At 43.2% G+C, this 15208-nt stretch overlaps 1 protein-coding gene across 1 annotated transcript in view; it reads right to left on the bottom strand.

Annotated features, from left to right (window-relative positions):
• map3k10 (mitogen-activated protein kinase kinase kinase 10) overlaps positions 1–15208 on the bottom strand; it is a 37965-nt gene extending 22757 nt beyond the window's left edge. The window contains exon 1 of the mRNA XM_032507924.1: positions 12212–15208. Within this exon, the coding sequence (XP_032363815.1) occupies positions 12212–13214 (1003 nt within the window). The 5' untranslated portion in view covers positions 13215–15208. The remainder of the gene's footprint in view (positions 1–12211) is intronic.

Genomic DNA, 15208 nt, shown 5'->3' with positions numbered 1-15208 from the left:
CCCTGTAGGCCCGACGTCTCTGTTTCTGCTTCGGCAACGATCAAAACCCTGCCAACAAAAACAAGGAAGCTCCCCCTCCAACCCTACTGCCTTACGACTGTCTCTGTATCTTCGCATCCCCTCTTTTCCCAAATAATCATCCCCTCTTCCCCTCCCTCCCGCTGCCGGTGCCCACTGCCTGACTGTCTGCTGTTGCAGCTGTCGCCAGCCTGGCTCCCATCACAACACACCGGGGAGAAGAAATGGAAGAAGAGACGCGGGGAAAGCAAAAAAGTGCAGGGAGTCAAAAATCAGTAACTGAGAGGTAAATTGTGTGTACATAATGTGGGGAGTTGGTGGGAGTGTGTGTGTAGGGGGGGGGGGATCAGAAGATGAGGAGGCAAAGCGGGTGGTGAATGGGGGAGGGAAGATGGAGGATGAGAGGAAGAAGAAGGCAAGAAAGGGACAAAAATGACAAGAGTGAAGCGCTGCAGAAATGAGGGCAAGAGAGGAAAATGTAATATGGTGAAGAAGCAGCTGAAAAGGGAGGAAGAGCCGGCGCAGGAGGGTACAAATAGGCAAGAAACAGAGGGAGAGTGAGAGAGAGAGAGATGAGGGTGAAAAGGAACAAGCACTACGAGAAAGAGAGGGTAATAATGAGTGGATGAAAAGATGCGGGCTGCAAGAGGTAAAGAGAGATGACTGGAGGGAGAGCTTTTGTCATTTTCCTGGCAGCACATACCAGATGTCTTTGTATCTCAATAGGTCTCTCCATTTTCCTTTGGCTTTCACACATCTCGTCTCTCAAGAGATTTCAAGCACAGGAAGACACAAAACGTCTCTTCAAACTCACACAAAAACCTTCAAACAACCTAAAATTCAAGTCTATTTAGTTCAAATACAGTGTGAAAATGTCACTGTTGTTTTTCTATCAAAACCACCATTCAGTCTAGTTATCTAAAAGTTGGAAAATATAGCAGTGTGGTAGCTGCTTCAAAAAGACAGGACTTTGACATTATTTCAGAACAGAAGCATTACTTAATAAAGGAATAAAAACGGATGAACACCAGAATGAGACGTGCAGCGAATTACTGGGTGTCTTCCCCGTTTTCCCCCCGTGCTTTGATATGGAGGTTGTAGTGAGTATGCTCCCATGTCATTGATACCCTGGCTTGGGTCCACTTGTACCACCACAGGCCATCGGGGCTCTAATCCTGAGCCGCACAGTGGCACAGTTTCACCCTGCAGCCATTCACTTTGTCTCCACACAAACACAGCTGCCAGATTCGTGTGACCAGGCAGCCCCTCTCTCAGAAGAGATCGAGGTATTAAATGAGGCGGCTTTCTCTAGGCTCTTTTTGCGTGGAGTGTGTGTATGTGTGGTATGAAAAAGGGAGTACTTACAGTGTGGGAATTTTTTAGAGAGATTTGAGCTTTTATTTTTATTTTTACTTATGACAGATTTTAACTTTCATGGCTCCTTTAGTTTGACAAATTGCATAGAACTTAACTGCTTTTGTGTGCTACAATATGGAGTCAAATTCAAGGCGGAATTTACTATTTCCAACATAGTGGGTAAAAGGGGAAACTGGCGCCTTAAGCTGGGTGCAAAAATAACCACAACTTTGTTTCCTTAAAGAGGCTTTAGGACATGGGTCTCAAACTCGCGGCCCGGGGGCCAATTGCGGCCCGCCGGATGATATTTTGTGGCCCCCTTCTTGACATCAAAGTTAAGTGTTAGTGCGGCCCGCGCGTTCTGAAACTTTTTGTCATTGCGCATGTCACTTATGGGCTATAGTAGTCTCCTGACAGCGGCGTAACCGTTGTCAAGCTAGCTAAGTACCCTTTGCGGCAAATGCCTAAGGTTTGACAATGTGATGTCTGTTGTTGTGAAATGCACCAACCATATCAGATCTAGGGGTTTAGAGCACCGGCAGTTCCGCGCCTTTTTTTTGAGGAAATAGAGGTTTTTTTTGGAATACTTGATGCAGCCCAGCCAAACCCAGACTCTACTTGCAGCGGCCCCCAAGTAAATTGAGTTTGAGACCCCTGCTTTAGGACAATGTTGGCACGCAAAAGCAAAAGAATCACCTCATGTCTTGATTACTTTGGTGAGTTTGGTTCACAACTAATAGCTCTGATGAAGGCGTCATAACAAAAATTTGACAGTAAAAATCCCCCAAATTACGATCTTTTTTCACTTTTTTTTTTTTTTTTTTTTTTTTTTTTTTTTTTTTTTTTTTACCAGGAGTGTCGCCCATTTCTTCTATCAATTCTGGGGAAACAAAGACATACAAGTGTTTCTATTGTTATTTATGATGCAAAATATGCACCCACAAACAAAACGCTTAATTCAACTTCCCAGTGCAAATCCAGTCATTACAACTATTTTTCTTTCTTTAAAAAAAATCTTATAGCATGTAAAGGTCAGTTATTGTCATTCTCTGAACAAGTGAAAATTGATAAAAAGCAATAACCCAACAACGAACTGAGCAGTGTTGTCTATTGAATTCAGTATTGCATGTCACTCCTGGGCACTGCCAAGGTGCTCTCGAGCAAGGCACCGAACCCCCAACTGCTCGGGGCACCTTTCCATGGGCTCACTCTGACATCTCTCCATTAGTCCAGGTATAGGTCCGGAGCATGTGTGTGTAATTCAGGCCTGTGTGTAATGTGTGTAATAACAACAGAGTGTAAAGTGTAGCTTCCCCTTGTGGGATTAATAAAGTATAATAAAAAGAAAAAAAAGAAATTTAATTCATGCATGATTTATAGATGGACCTAATCTCTCAGTGGGTTGTCCAGGAATCCACTCAAGTGTAAAACATGACATTTCCACATGTCTAATCTCTCCTGAACATTAACGTTCAATAAAACATTAACTTCTTAGACAGACTCCATACACTTTACACGTCTGTTGTCTGACTGAAGTGTCCTCTACTTGACTCCACAGTGAAACTGGGTGAAGGACCTTCGACTCGGGGGACACCCAGTGCCCTCTCTGCTTGGCCCGACTCCCCACTCTCCGTGCCAGGCTGCTGGCGAACAACAATGACCTCCTAACAGCAGAGTCAACAGCCACCCAACATACAACAGCACAGGAGATGCCAATGTAAGTGTGTGACATTACTGTTTATCGCTTTGCCCCCGTATAGTGGTGAGAAACAGAATGTCGTATTGTGTTTATATTCAGGAGCATTATTCTGCAGGAAACTTTGACTTCACAAAACCAAAACTCATTTGATAGCTAAAGCCAAAAAAAAAAAAGAAATTGTAAAACACAAATATTTTGTCACTGAGTGTTTTCACCTCTGGTTACACTTCTTTGTCATCTTGGATTTATATTTCAGACGACAACTCGTCCCGCTGCTTCTCAGACTGTCTCAGACACACCGTCTGACTGAAGAGCTGAGGTGAATTCGAGGCGATGATAAGGAAAGACACTGCCTGTAGCGTTTAACGTTGGTGTTTCCCGCACAACTGTTTGCCTGTCTCTTGACACAGAGTACAATAAAAAGCTCTTTGGGCCTGCTTTGGATGCAGTTTCATGATCAAAAAAGTTTGATAAAAAATCTTAACATTTGAACAGTGATCACAAGCAACAAATCAAACCACAGTGTGTTTCACTAAAACTGTTCCTCAGCTGAATTATGGAATTCATAATGTACAACATACAGCAGGACGATGTGTAAATGTGTGTCAGTGTGCTTGGCAGGTCCACACAGAGCCTGAGCTGCACTGCAGTAAAAGAGAGCAGCATGGAGTCCACCCTGTTAACTGGCTTCATATCAACTTTTTATTGAGCAGTGGAGACGTGTGAGTGTGTGTGTGTGTGTGTGTGTGTGTGTGTCTTTGTGTATATTTGCAATCATGCAGCCATTGACTGGGTGTCACCGTTTGGTTTAGTTGTGTCACTGTAGCCCTCCCTCTCACTCACTGAGACAGACTGAAACTCAGCCGTGTTCCGACAGCGAGGCAATACTAACATCGGTCAGCAGTGTGGCCGAGTTCGTGCGGTGCCAGAGAACTGACAACAGTCCAAAGTCCTTCTAACAACTCCTCATACTCTTCACTGTTTGTTGTCATCAGCCTGACTTTTAGTTCGTTGTCAGGTACTATAATTTTCCCTCAACCTGGGTTCTCAGTCCACTACTACTGAGAAACAGTAAAATCAACCCCTCCACAATGTGAATCGTGTCTTATTACGTGATGCATTCTGGTCTGATCAGAACTCATCTCTCTGGTTTTCTCCCTGCTGTTGCAGCTGTCAGAATAACACTGAGTCTAAAATAAAATGTCCTGACACACATTTTTACCCACATTTGACGTCTGAGATGGTTTGCAAAATTTACTCCATTTGGAGCTGCAGTGGAGATACTGAATCTCAACATGACATTAGATGTTTAGTCTGAATGGATATTGCCAACAGAGGAAAAACACAACAACAGATTGCTCCCATGCAAACAGAAAACATCACTGCTACAGTATGTTTTGGGCGTCTGTTTTTGGATGAATTTGCTGCTTTAAGAAGCCTATACTCACACTAGTGGTGCTTTATGCTAAAAACTAATGTCAACATGCCAACATGGTCACTGTATGCTAACATGATGATAGCAGGTATACTGTTTATCATGTACCATACCATCTTAGGATGAGAATATTTGCCATTTAGCACTAAATGCAAATTACAGATGGGTTGATGGGAATGGCATTAGTTTTGCAGATATTTGGACCTAAACCAAAGTATTGGGCAGATTAAAACTGACTTGATGATGGTGCTATATGAAAACTTATAGTATCACCAAAGTTGTTACTCATCATGAGGCAGGAGGTGGATGTATGAACCATGTTTCGTGGTGATCCATTGAATAGGTGTGGAGATATAACACTCAAAACCACAGATGTCAGGCTATATCTGCCCGGATAAAGCTTGACATCCGGCGCTCCCCTTCCTCTATCTCTGCTATGTATTTTGCTTCATCCAGGGCTTAGCGCTGCCCAGGATGGTTGTGATTGGTTTAAAGAAATACAAGCATGCCAGAGCGAAAGTTGCACCCGTTCTTTTCCCCTATCCCAGAATAGATAAGCGGTGTAGCCAGACCTTACTCCAGGGCTGACGCAGCACTGTGGAGATAGATCTTGCAATGCAAGACTATGGAGATCTGCACCAAATTACATAGCAATCCATTTAATTTCTTTTTAGATATTTCAGTGTGGACCAGTGGTGATGGACAAAATGAGGACAGGAACCTTTTTCTGGGGCTCGCTCAATATCATTGGAACTTAATTTAAAGTGGAATGTATCATTTAAATATATCTCTTCAAACAGTAATGCACATACATTTACTTGTCAAGATGATTTGGAAAGCTTAGTATGCTACTTCTACTTTGACCCAGGTTGCTATTATAGGGAATTTGTTTTAGATTATTATCTGCACATGCTGGTGTTCAATATCATTGGAACTTAATTTAAATTGTTATGTATCATTTAAATATATCTCTTCAAACAGTAATGCACATACATTTACTTGTCAATGTGATTTGGAAAGCTTAGTATGCTTCTTCTACTTTAACCCAGGTTGCCATTATAGGGAATTTGTTTTAGATTATTATCTGCACATGCTGGTGTTCATATGGCTGCAGTTGTTAAATAATGTGCCTTTGACTTGAACTTGAAGTATATTGATATAATGAGGCCTGCCGTACAGACAGTTGCAGATAGCGGAACATTGCAGTGTAGAGTCCATCAAGGCCGTTAGCCTTAATCTGTAGCCAACTCACCGAGAGAGAGATGAATGGTTTGACCTCTTCTCAAACTGGCCTTATACTTCTCCCTATTCCTGCCTTCATCTCTTCCTCCCCCCATCCATCTCTCTATTCCCTTTCCCAACCGAGCCTCCAGGGGTTTCTCCACAGCCACTGCATTCCTTTACCCATCCTGCCTTGCTTCCATCCATCTCTCCGCTCTGTCATTCACAGCCTACAGTCTCCCCTCGCTGCCTCTATCTCTCATCCTTCGCCCCCCCCCCCCCCCCCCCCCCCCCCATCCCCCCTGCAGTGACTTCTGCCATTGTGGGCCCGGCTCTCTCGCTCTGTCTTGGGTTGCTGTGTGAGAATGGGGTCATTGTTGCCCTGTTGTGTACATGAGTGTGATAGTAGGAGTGAGTTCTCTGCCCTAGCGCCAGCAAGTCCTGCTGCCCGACCTCCATATGCACACTGGCCTATTACTCACACACCAAGCGTGCAGGCATTGCCACACAGAAATTAAAACACAGCCTGTCGTGTATTCATTCTGTCTCAAGAACCCAATTACTACTGGTGAACACGTTCCCCTCCCTTTTCAAAATCTTAGTATTCTCTTTAAAATGTTCCTAAATTGAACAATAATTTAACAACCCATACACAAGGCGGAAAAGGGAAACTGTAAACATGCTAATAAATAAATAAAATAAATATGCTATCCATTAGGATTGGGTTGCAGCTCTTCATAAATCCATCACTTTCCGTTTTAGTGTTAACTGCTACCTATGACTTTGCTTAATTTATGCATACATGGAGACTGAATACAGTTTTAAAAAAGTGGGACGAGTCTGATTATGCTAAACTAAATATATCCGCATAATATTTCGAAAATTTAATTCAAGTACCAGGTCAGATGTGTTGACTATATACCATAACCTCTTTAAGTCTTCAGTCTAAATTGTAAATTAGCAACGTTAGCTTTGTCAGTTGGTTCAATTATAATATACTGTTTCTTTGGGTTCAATTAGTTACATTCCCTGGTAGTTACCAGGTGTATTTAGCAAAGGTCAGACAACACATTTGACAATAAACATTTTGATGAACATCTCTGTTCGATCGAAATGTAGCTCTGTTGAATTTAATTTGCTGGGAGGTTTTTTTGACCCCACAACTAGAGAAGATGTTTGTTTATCTCTGTTTTTCTGTTAATATTTAGCAACAACTAATTCTTTGTAAAAGTTGTCTTTAGTTAATAGTATTCATGCAGTTTAGAATATTAGATTCTGCTAACCTAGCTTAAGTTATTAGGTCAGTTTGACCTGACCAAGGCTATGCGACTTTAGACTAAAGTTACAAGCATGACGTTTCTAATTTGAGATTTGTGGTGTTAACATTGTTTCAGTTTAGATAATTATTAAACAGCATTTTATTTTTGTGTCAGGTCAAATGCGTTGACCATATCTCAAAATTGGGGCATACTAGCAAGCAAACGTTAACTTTGTCATTTGGTTTGGTCAGCTACACAGCTGTGTGGCAGTTACTGGTTGTGAATAAGGTATTAAGTGACGACGATTCGATACATTAGCTTATATTGTACAACCCATTGCTATTTATTTATGACTAAATCTCCACATACGTTATTCTACATTAAATTTAAACTTACAAACAGCAACTACCTCCAAGTCTCTATCACTGCAACTAATGTTAAGTAGGGTTAATGCAGTATTGCTAGCTCACACTCCAGTTAGTCACAGTCTCGGCCTCCACCGCTCTGTCTGTCTAAGGGATTATCAACCGGCACTGGCCTCCACTCTAATCCTTTCCTCAACAGACTCACTTACATTCTCACACACACACACATACACACACACACACCCAGCTAGGTGCAGGCTTTTCAATGGCAGCAACTATTTGCCATATCTCGCCTTGCTAATCTGTTAATTTACAGCAGCATGGGCTGTTGTTGGTGTCATGATAGCTAGTTTAACACCAAAATGAAAGGAAAAAGCCCAAAGAAATCTATTATATAAATTTGTATTTTCTAGCTTTAATCTAAATAGTCCTCTATGAGCAAACTGCATACTTGACAAGCCTGCTTCGAGACGCAGGGCTCCCTGTTCAGATGATTTGTTGACTGAGTAAATATGGCGTCCATTTGAAAGTTCCATGGTCACAACAGGTGATGTCAACCATACTTTTTGAGGGTGTCTATCAGGCTCTGCCTTGACAGTAAAACAACAACACAGAAGCTTTATCTGGGACTATAAAATTACAACTTATATTCACATTTGTTTTAATAAGAGTTGAGTTAAGGTGGCGACATCTTATCTATCAGGTGTTCATGGGAAAGACAAATATTAGCAGTATCTACAGTATTTAAACATTTACAGTAAGACATAGTCCCCCTATGAGACATTTTCTGTATGTAAGAGCTGGCTGCAGGTACACATATGACCCAGCCTGTGTCTTACTGCGACAGGTGATCAGCTCACCTGTATTGTCTTACCTGCAGATGACTCAAAGCCTCTATAAAGCTCCGTATTAAGTGTCAGTGTCACACATGTACTTTAAAAAGGAACCATGACTAGGCATATCAAGGCAGTAGTAATGCGAGTGAGAAATGAGTATGTGAAATAAATACTACAATATATTTGACCAAATACACTGTCAATACTTTATGATATAAATTAAAATATTACTATTGGTTATTTTGGAAAATTCGAAGGTGGTATGATTCATTTCACTCAACTACTATTTGCTTACTTTTGGTTCATGAAAATGAGGAAAAATTATTAGTTTTAGGTTGTATCAGGATATTATGAGCCAAAATTAATATCTAGTCTCATATGATGCTGAAGTGATTAATTGATTACTCAATTGACTAAATCAATCTGCAACACGCTGGTTCTAGCTTCTTAAATGTGGATAGTTACTTATTTTCTTAGTGGTCTGTAAACTGAATAACTTTGGGTTTTGGACTGTTGATCAGACAAAAAAAATTGAATGTGTGAAGTTGCAACGTTTTATTTTAGAGACCATCCAATTGAAAAGATATTTTGCTGCTTTAAATCCAGCTCTGTGTCATGGCAGTGTGGGCAGTGTGTTTTGATGAGCGATGTTTGTCTTCCCTTAGTGGCGCCAGTGCACAGAGCTCCCAGTGGAGCAGCGGGGGTCTGCCAAAATTGGAGCAGAAAAGCGGAGGACCGTCAAAATTCGTCTGATCTCCGTTGCTCTGCTCCTCCATGCTCTGGCACCACAGAGGGAAGCCAAACACTGTTCTCTAAACACACTGTCCACACAAGGATGGCACAGAGCTGGATTAAAATAGGCAAAGTATCCCGTTATTAGATTATTCAAGAAAATAAAATAGATTATTTGAAGATGAAGGTTGCACCCCAAGGAATCAAGGGCACTCTGAACCTTTTTATTGTTTCTACTTTTATCCCACATGTCAGGCGAGCCAATCAAAGAAGACGGGTGCCCTATGCTTTGAGAGACTAGAGGCTGATCCAGGATCAGAGTGACAGGTAAGGTGTAACCACAGGTGCCATGACCTACCAACACACAAACATGCTGTGACATTACGTTAAGGAGTTCACCGTAATCAGATTAACCCCGTTACACAGACTCACTGTGGGCCTCGACAGACCTACAACACTCAAAAAACAAAGAATACACGCACACATGCACAAGGATACGTCTTAAAAATCTTTAACTTAGGGAGGGATAAAATTAGATGAAAGCATTTGAGTGGGCCAAAAATAAAAATAAAATCCCTTGGTTGTAGCATGTTTGTAAAGCTTCAAACACACCGAGTCAGTGAGCAATGTCACATTTTGTCTTGATGAATTCTTCTGTGGGAGAATAAAGATTGTGTGTTTACTGAGCGCAGAAGCTGGCTGGTGGAAGACAGGAGAGGCTCGGGGCCTGAGCTGCTCTGTAACCGCAGTGATGCCAAGTGGTCGGCGGTTTAAAGAGGACACCTGAGACCAGCGCACCTGGACAATGAGCTGAGGTGTAACCCTAAACTGAGATGAACCGCTGTTTATCCCCGCGCGCTCCTTTTCTTGTTGTTTCCCATCCCTCTCCTCTCTCGCTTCATACATCTCCGCTCTCTCTGGTACCTGAGCTTATTTTCCCTTCACAACCTGATCTATTCCACCCTGTTTTTCTCCAAATCTTTTGACTCCCTACCTCTGTCTCTCTCACTTTCTGTCCATGCCTCACCCTTCTGATCATCGCCAGGCTTTTGCAAACATCCCTCAGTATGGGTGTGAGTCACAGTCTAATCACATACTTAATGATTAGCGCCCACATATTTTCAGTCATTGTTGTAATCGGGTGGAAAACAGGGTCAAAGCCCTTCATTAGACATTCCTGCATTTATTCAGTTGCTATTTTCACACAGACAATACTCTAAATTTGGGGACTGACATTTTGTGCTGTAGCAGACAGCAGCTAGCAGCTGTATGACTCAGTGGCACAGAAGCAGTGCCCATGTCACCATGGAAAGGCAGTGTTATGGTGTTGTTGTCAAGGCTGTGCTGTCCAATACGCATCTGATCCCCCATCATTACTGTTATTGAGCCACACAGGGAGGGGGGAGAGTCAAGAGACGGGAGCAGGGTATGCATGCTTAAGAGTGAAACTCAAGCAGACCGAGTGAGGGATTGAAGATTATGGAAACATTTCGGCAGATCAACAGCGAGTGTGTTTCAGCTACACTTACTTTTCTGCCTGTCTCCCTCTTTAAAATGCCTTTAGTCAACATCCTGCACACTCCACCCATATTTGTACACTTGATAGAAACACACAGTCTGACCTGCATGTACACAAACACACACACACACACACACACACACACACACAAAAAATGCACTTAGATGCTCACTGTGGGTTATTTCTTTGATGCACCAACAACTGCAACTGCGTCTTTAAAACAGCAAATAGCACAAAGGACCAAAAATAGCTCAGTGAGTTGCAGAGCAGAACTGCTCTCCTTGAGGAGGGGAGGAAAGAGGAGGAGGATGAAGAAGAGCAAAAGGAGGTGCAGAGAGAGATGACAGGGAAAAGATGGCAGGAGGAGACCAGCTCTCCAGCACTTAAGCCGCCCTGCTGGGTTCAATTTAAGTTTCTCATCAAGTGTCAGCTCCCAAAAAAGTATCTGGATGTTAATATTCAGTATCACATTTCTGTAATGTCATGAAATGATCACAAGAAGGCTGAATGTCTGTACATTTATAAATGTACACTTGCCCCGGGGATTTGCTGCAGACCAATCATAGAAAGTAATAGATGTAATATAGATACAGAACTAGATGGCAAACATGTCAATATTAGAAGGGGGACTATTAATCAATACAGCAACATATCACAATACAATCCTTTTCAATGGTTCATTTGTTACTAGTATAAAGTATTACTCTTATTTGATATTTCTGTCCTGTCCTTAAGTACTGTAAAATAATTCATCTCTGCTTTATGTAAAGATTTTGACATTTCAAAGGGTGATGATGAGAAATGAGAAGATTGTTTGTATACCGTAAATTTGAAGCTAATGCCAAGAGATTGTAGGAGATATGCTCAGTTTAGCACAAAGACTGGAAATGGGAGGAAACTGCTAGTCTGACTCTGTCCAAAAGGTGATAAAATATTTTACCAGCATCTCTAAAGCTCACTGACACATTAAACTCCAGAAATGTGAAGAACTCAGACAAAAAAATAGTCTGAATAGTACGTAAAACCACAACATGTCATTTTCAAACTTCAGTTTTTGTAAAGATTAAACAAACAACATAAAACGTGTTAATTAGTGAGATTTAGGTATAGGCTAATTTTGTTACCTTTGGACAGAGCCAAGCTATCTGTCTCCCTGTTTCCAGTCTTTAGGCTAAGCTAAGCTAACTGTCGCCTGGCTATAGCTTTATATTTACCGTACAGACATAAAAGTGGTATCAGCCATCTTATCCAGCTCTTGGTAGTAACTAGAATAAGTGTATTTCTCAAAATGTCAAACCATTCCTCAAAGGGTAGGTTTGAGTTTTGCAATTGATATTATGTATCAAAAAATAAAATAAAAAATAAAATAAATTATATTTTAACAGCCACACAAACTACATCCTACAATAGGACTCAAGTGGAATATCATCAACATCTCTCTAAAACAGTTTCAGCAAACACTGTACAGTCTAGATTACTGATTAGTGCTGCCTCTATTCACCTGGTGTTGAGCCTCTCAGCCGTGAGTTAGATGGTCCATACAGAGGGGTGAGCTTTAAGGGCCATTGCTGACATTGGAATGTGTACCATGGCAAAGAATATCTTAGTGTAACGTCTACTTAGTTTTGGCCAACCTGTAAATAAAACCTTTTATGGCATGTCTTTTTTAGGTCACATGATAATGACTGAAATATCTCCATGGCAACTGAGCAAACTCCATTTACTGATTTAAGTCTCCCTGATTAAAGTCTCACTTGTTTGCAGTACTTACTATTGCTGGACTTGAGGTCTCTGTGGATGATAGGTACGAATGCCTGGTTGTGTAGGTAGTCCATCCCTGTGGCAACCTGGACCGCCCAGTTCACCAGAACCCTCGGGGGCACCTTCTTTCCAGCAAGCGCTCGATTCAGAGCCCCCCCTCTGGCATACTCCATTACCAAGCACAGGTTGGGCTCCCGCAGGCAGACCCCACGGAGACTGATGATGTTGGGGTGCCGGAGCATCCAGAACAGCCTGGCCTCCTGCCGCACGTTCTCTGCTGTGGCACTAATATCCTCGTCGGGGTCTTGCCTGGCGGCCTTTACTGCTACTTCTTCTACCCGCCATACTCCTCTGTACACCTTCCCAAACCCACCAGCTCCAATCACCTCCTCCAGGAGCAGTTCTGAGAAGTCTATCTCCAAGGGGCAATCACCCACCCCGCCTGCCACCCGCCCTCCTGCAGTCAGCTGCTGGTAGTTGGCGGCATCCCCCCTTGTGACGTAATTGCATGGAAAGATACCCACCTTGTCCTGGATCTTTCCTGTCCACCAACCCTCATCCCCAGACACTTTTGAGTCTTTGGAGAGAACCTCAAGGAGGTCCCCGCGCCGCAGGGTTAACTCCTCGTCTGCTGTGGCCTCATAGTCGAACACTGCCGTCCAGAAGGGGTTGGGGTTGTTGGCAGCACAGCGGTGACCAGGGTGGGAGTCTGGGGAGCCAGAGGAGGAGATGGTGGAGGAGTTCCAGCTGCTGCCATTCTCCCCCTGCACTACTGGGGCCGGACACATTGGCGGCGGAGGGGTCATATTTGGGGGCATGGAGGATGAGGAGGTAGTAGAGAAGTGGGGCCCAGGCGGGATTAGGCAAGGTGGAGGCGGGGAGCAGCTGCCCCCACAGCTGGTGCAGGATAGGGGGGTCGCTGTGCTGCTCGCTCTGCCGTATGGGTTCATAGCAGCTTGACTGCTGTTTGAGGCTGTAGGCCTGCCCTCTGTCAACTCAGGCACAAAATCCATACAGGGCCCATTGACAGAGGCGAGGTCTCCTCAACCACCAGTGGGGGGTAGAGGGGATCAGAGGATCAGAGAGCTGCAACTGCTCTCCCCCATCACCACATCTCGCTGTTGAAACTGTGCCAAATCCTGTCACCGGTTGCTGTTGTGCTGTTGCTACGCAGTGTGTAAGTAACATGTATTCCCAAAGGCAAGTTCATTCAGGGACAACGTACATCATGTCAAACAATGACACTCAGCAGAAAGAGTCCATAAGTGGAACCCCCAAACCCTAATTGATTGTTTTCACTATTGTGTCTTTTGGAAAGCTGCCACAGACCCTCACAGACCAGTGAATATGCAAATACATAAGCAATCTAAGATCTCAAATCCAAGAAACAGAAGGTCTGATGAAATTCGTCAAAAAGATGCCTTCATGCTGATGAGCTCATGATCAGTGAGTGAATTCTGGTCTCTGAATTGCTGCCTACAATTTATAAAAAAAAAAAAAAGAAATAAAAAAAAATGTACATACTTAATAACAATGTCCTACTCTGCTATAACAATTAAACATCTGAATTTAACAAAAACAATGTGGACTCATGAGTTACAGTTTTGTATCTTTCACCCTAATAAACACACAACCTCTTCTGAAGTTAATCTCAGTCCGTTAAGGCACTCGGAGGAGATAATAACGCCAAAACTTAAGTATGTATCTTATTATGGAATCATGACTATTTAGGCTGTCGCTAAGAACAGCAGTTTGTGTTTAAAATCCTCTCAGCAGGGGTCAATATTATTTCTCATCCAGCCCAGTGTAGATGCACCTCCCCGCCAGCCATCTCCATCAGCTCGGGCTGTTTTCTCTCCTATTCTGTGTTTGGAAACATCGGCAGATATTCGCCCTACATCCCGACAAAACGGCCCAGGCTAAATCCTGCATGCATGTCCCACTCACGAGCCTGTTCAACGTCCATGAATAGCTTTTATCAAAAAGACCCCGTCCATTTTAAGACAGCTGGGGAATCACAGAAACAAGCCGAGGGCACGGCGGCAGGTATTGGATACAGAGCTGTGAAGTGGCACCATGTTCAGCATCCAGCCGAGTCTGAGCACAACAAACCCGCCTCCGTCTCTGTGCAGCGGCCTGGTCCAGTCGCTTCTGCTGGGCTACATTGGTGATGGTGACAAGTCCTCGGTGAGAAATGCAACTCTTCTTCACTGGAGACAGTAAAGGGATGCCAGTGTCTATTATCATTATCCTGCTGCCTCAAGAGCACGCTTGGTTGTTTCAGATCATCAGTCAATAGTCTTGTAGCGAAGGATTTAAATGTCCACCACTTCTTTAGGAAACACCTCGCACGGCGAGAACAAGGTGGAAAATATTGTCAACGACGGTTTGCATTGAGGTATTTCAGCATTACAATCTCCGATCCAAGTGGACTAGATGAAATAATGCGACGAAGGCTCCTTGTTTCCCTTATAAATAGATCGACCCCCATCTTAATAATAACACCAACAATATAGTAAGCTTTTGGAAACGGTTATTTATGATGCGCGCAGTAAATGTTGTATCCAGTCCCGGCTTGCTTCTTCCGCCCCAAACAGCTTTATTGTAACGCGTAAACAAATAGCATTTACTGTAACCTAACCTGGACACTGAAGGCAGCAACATCCACAGTCGCATGGGCGTATTGCATCCGAGTAAATATAGGGACCATCCAGATCAGTAACCCAATTTGGCGACACACTAAAACGCGCCAGGGAGTCCTTGTTCGTGCTGCTCATCCAGCTGTCCGGAGGTCCATCGTATTCAAACAGGCTTTTCCTCCAAAGAGACTTGACATTTCGAACACCAAGCTGTCAGTCTGTGGGCTGACTTTGCATCAAATACACCGGGGCGCAGTCCACATACGTGGGAACAAGTGCTTCTTCTGTCACTGATCTACAAAACACAGCGATGGTTGAAGCACGCAGGCCGCTGCGCGCACTAACTCCCATCGCGTATGTGCAGATCT

The sequence above is a fragment of the Etheostoma spectabile genome, chromosome 3 (assembly GCF_008692095.1).
Source record: "Etheostoma spectabile isolate EspeVRDwgs_2016 chromosome 3, UIUC_Espe_1.0, whole genome shotgun sequence".
NCBI lineage: Eukaryota > Metazoa > Chordata > Actinopteri > Perciformes > Percidae > Etheostoma > Etheostoma spectabile.
This window is presented reverse-complemented; position numbering and strand designations above follow the sequence as displayed.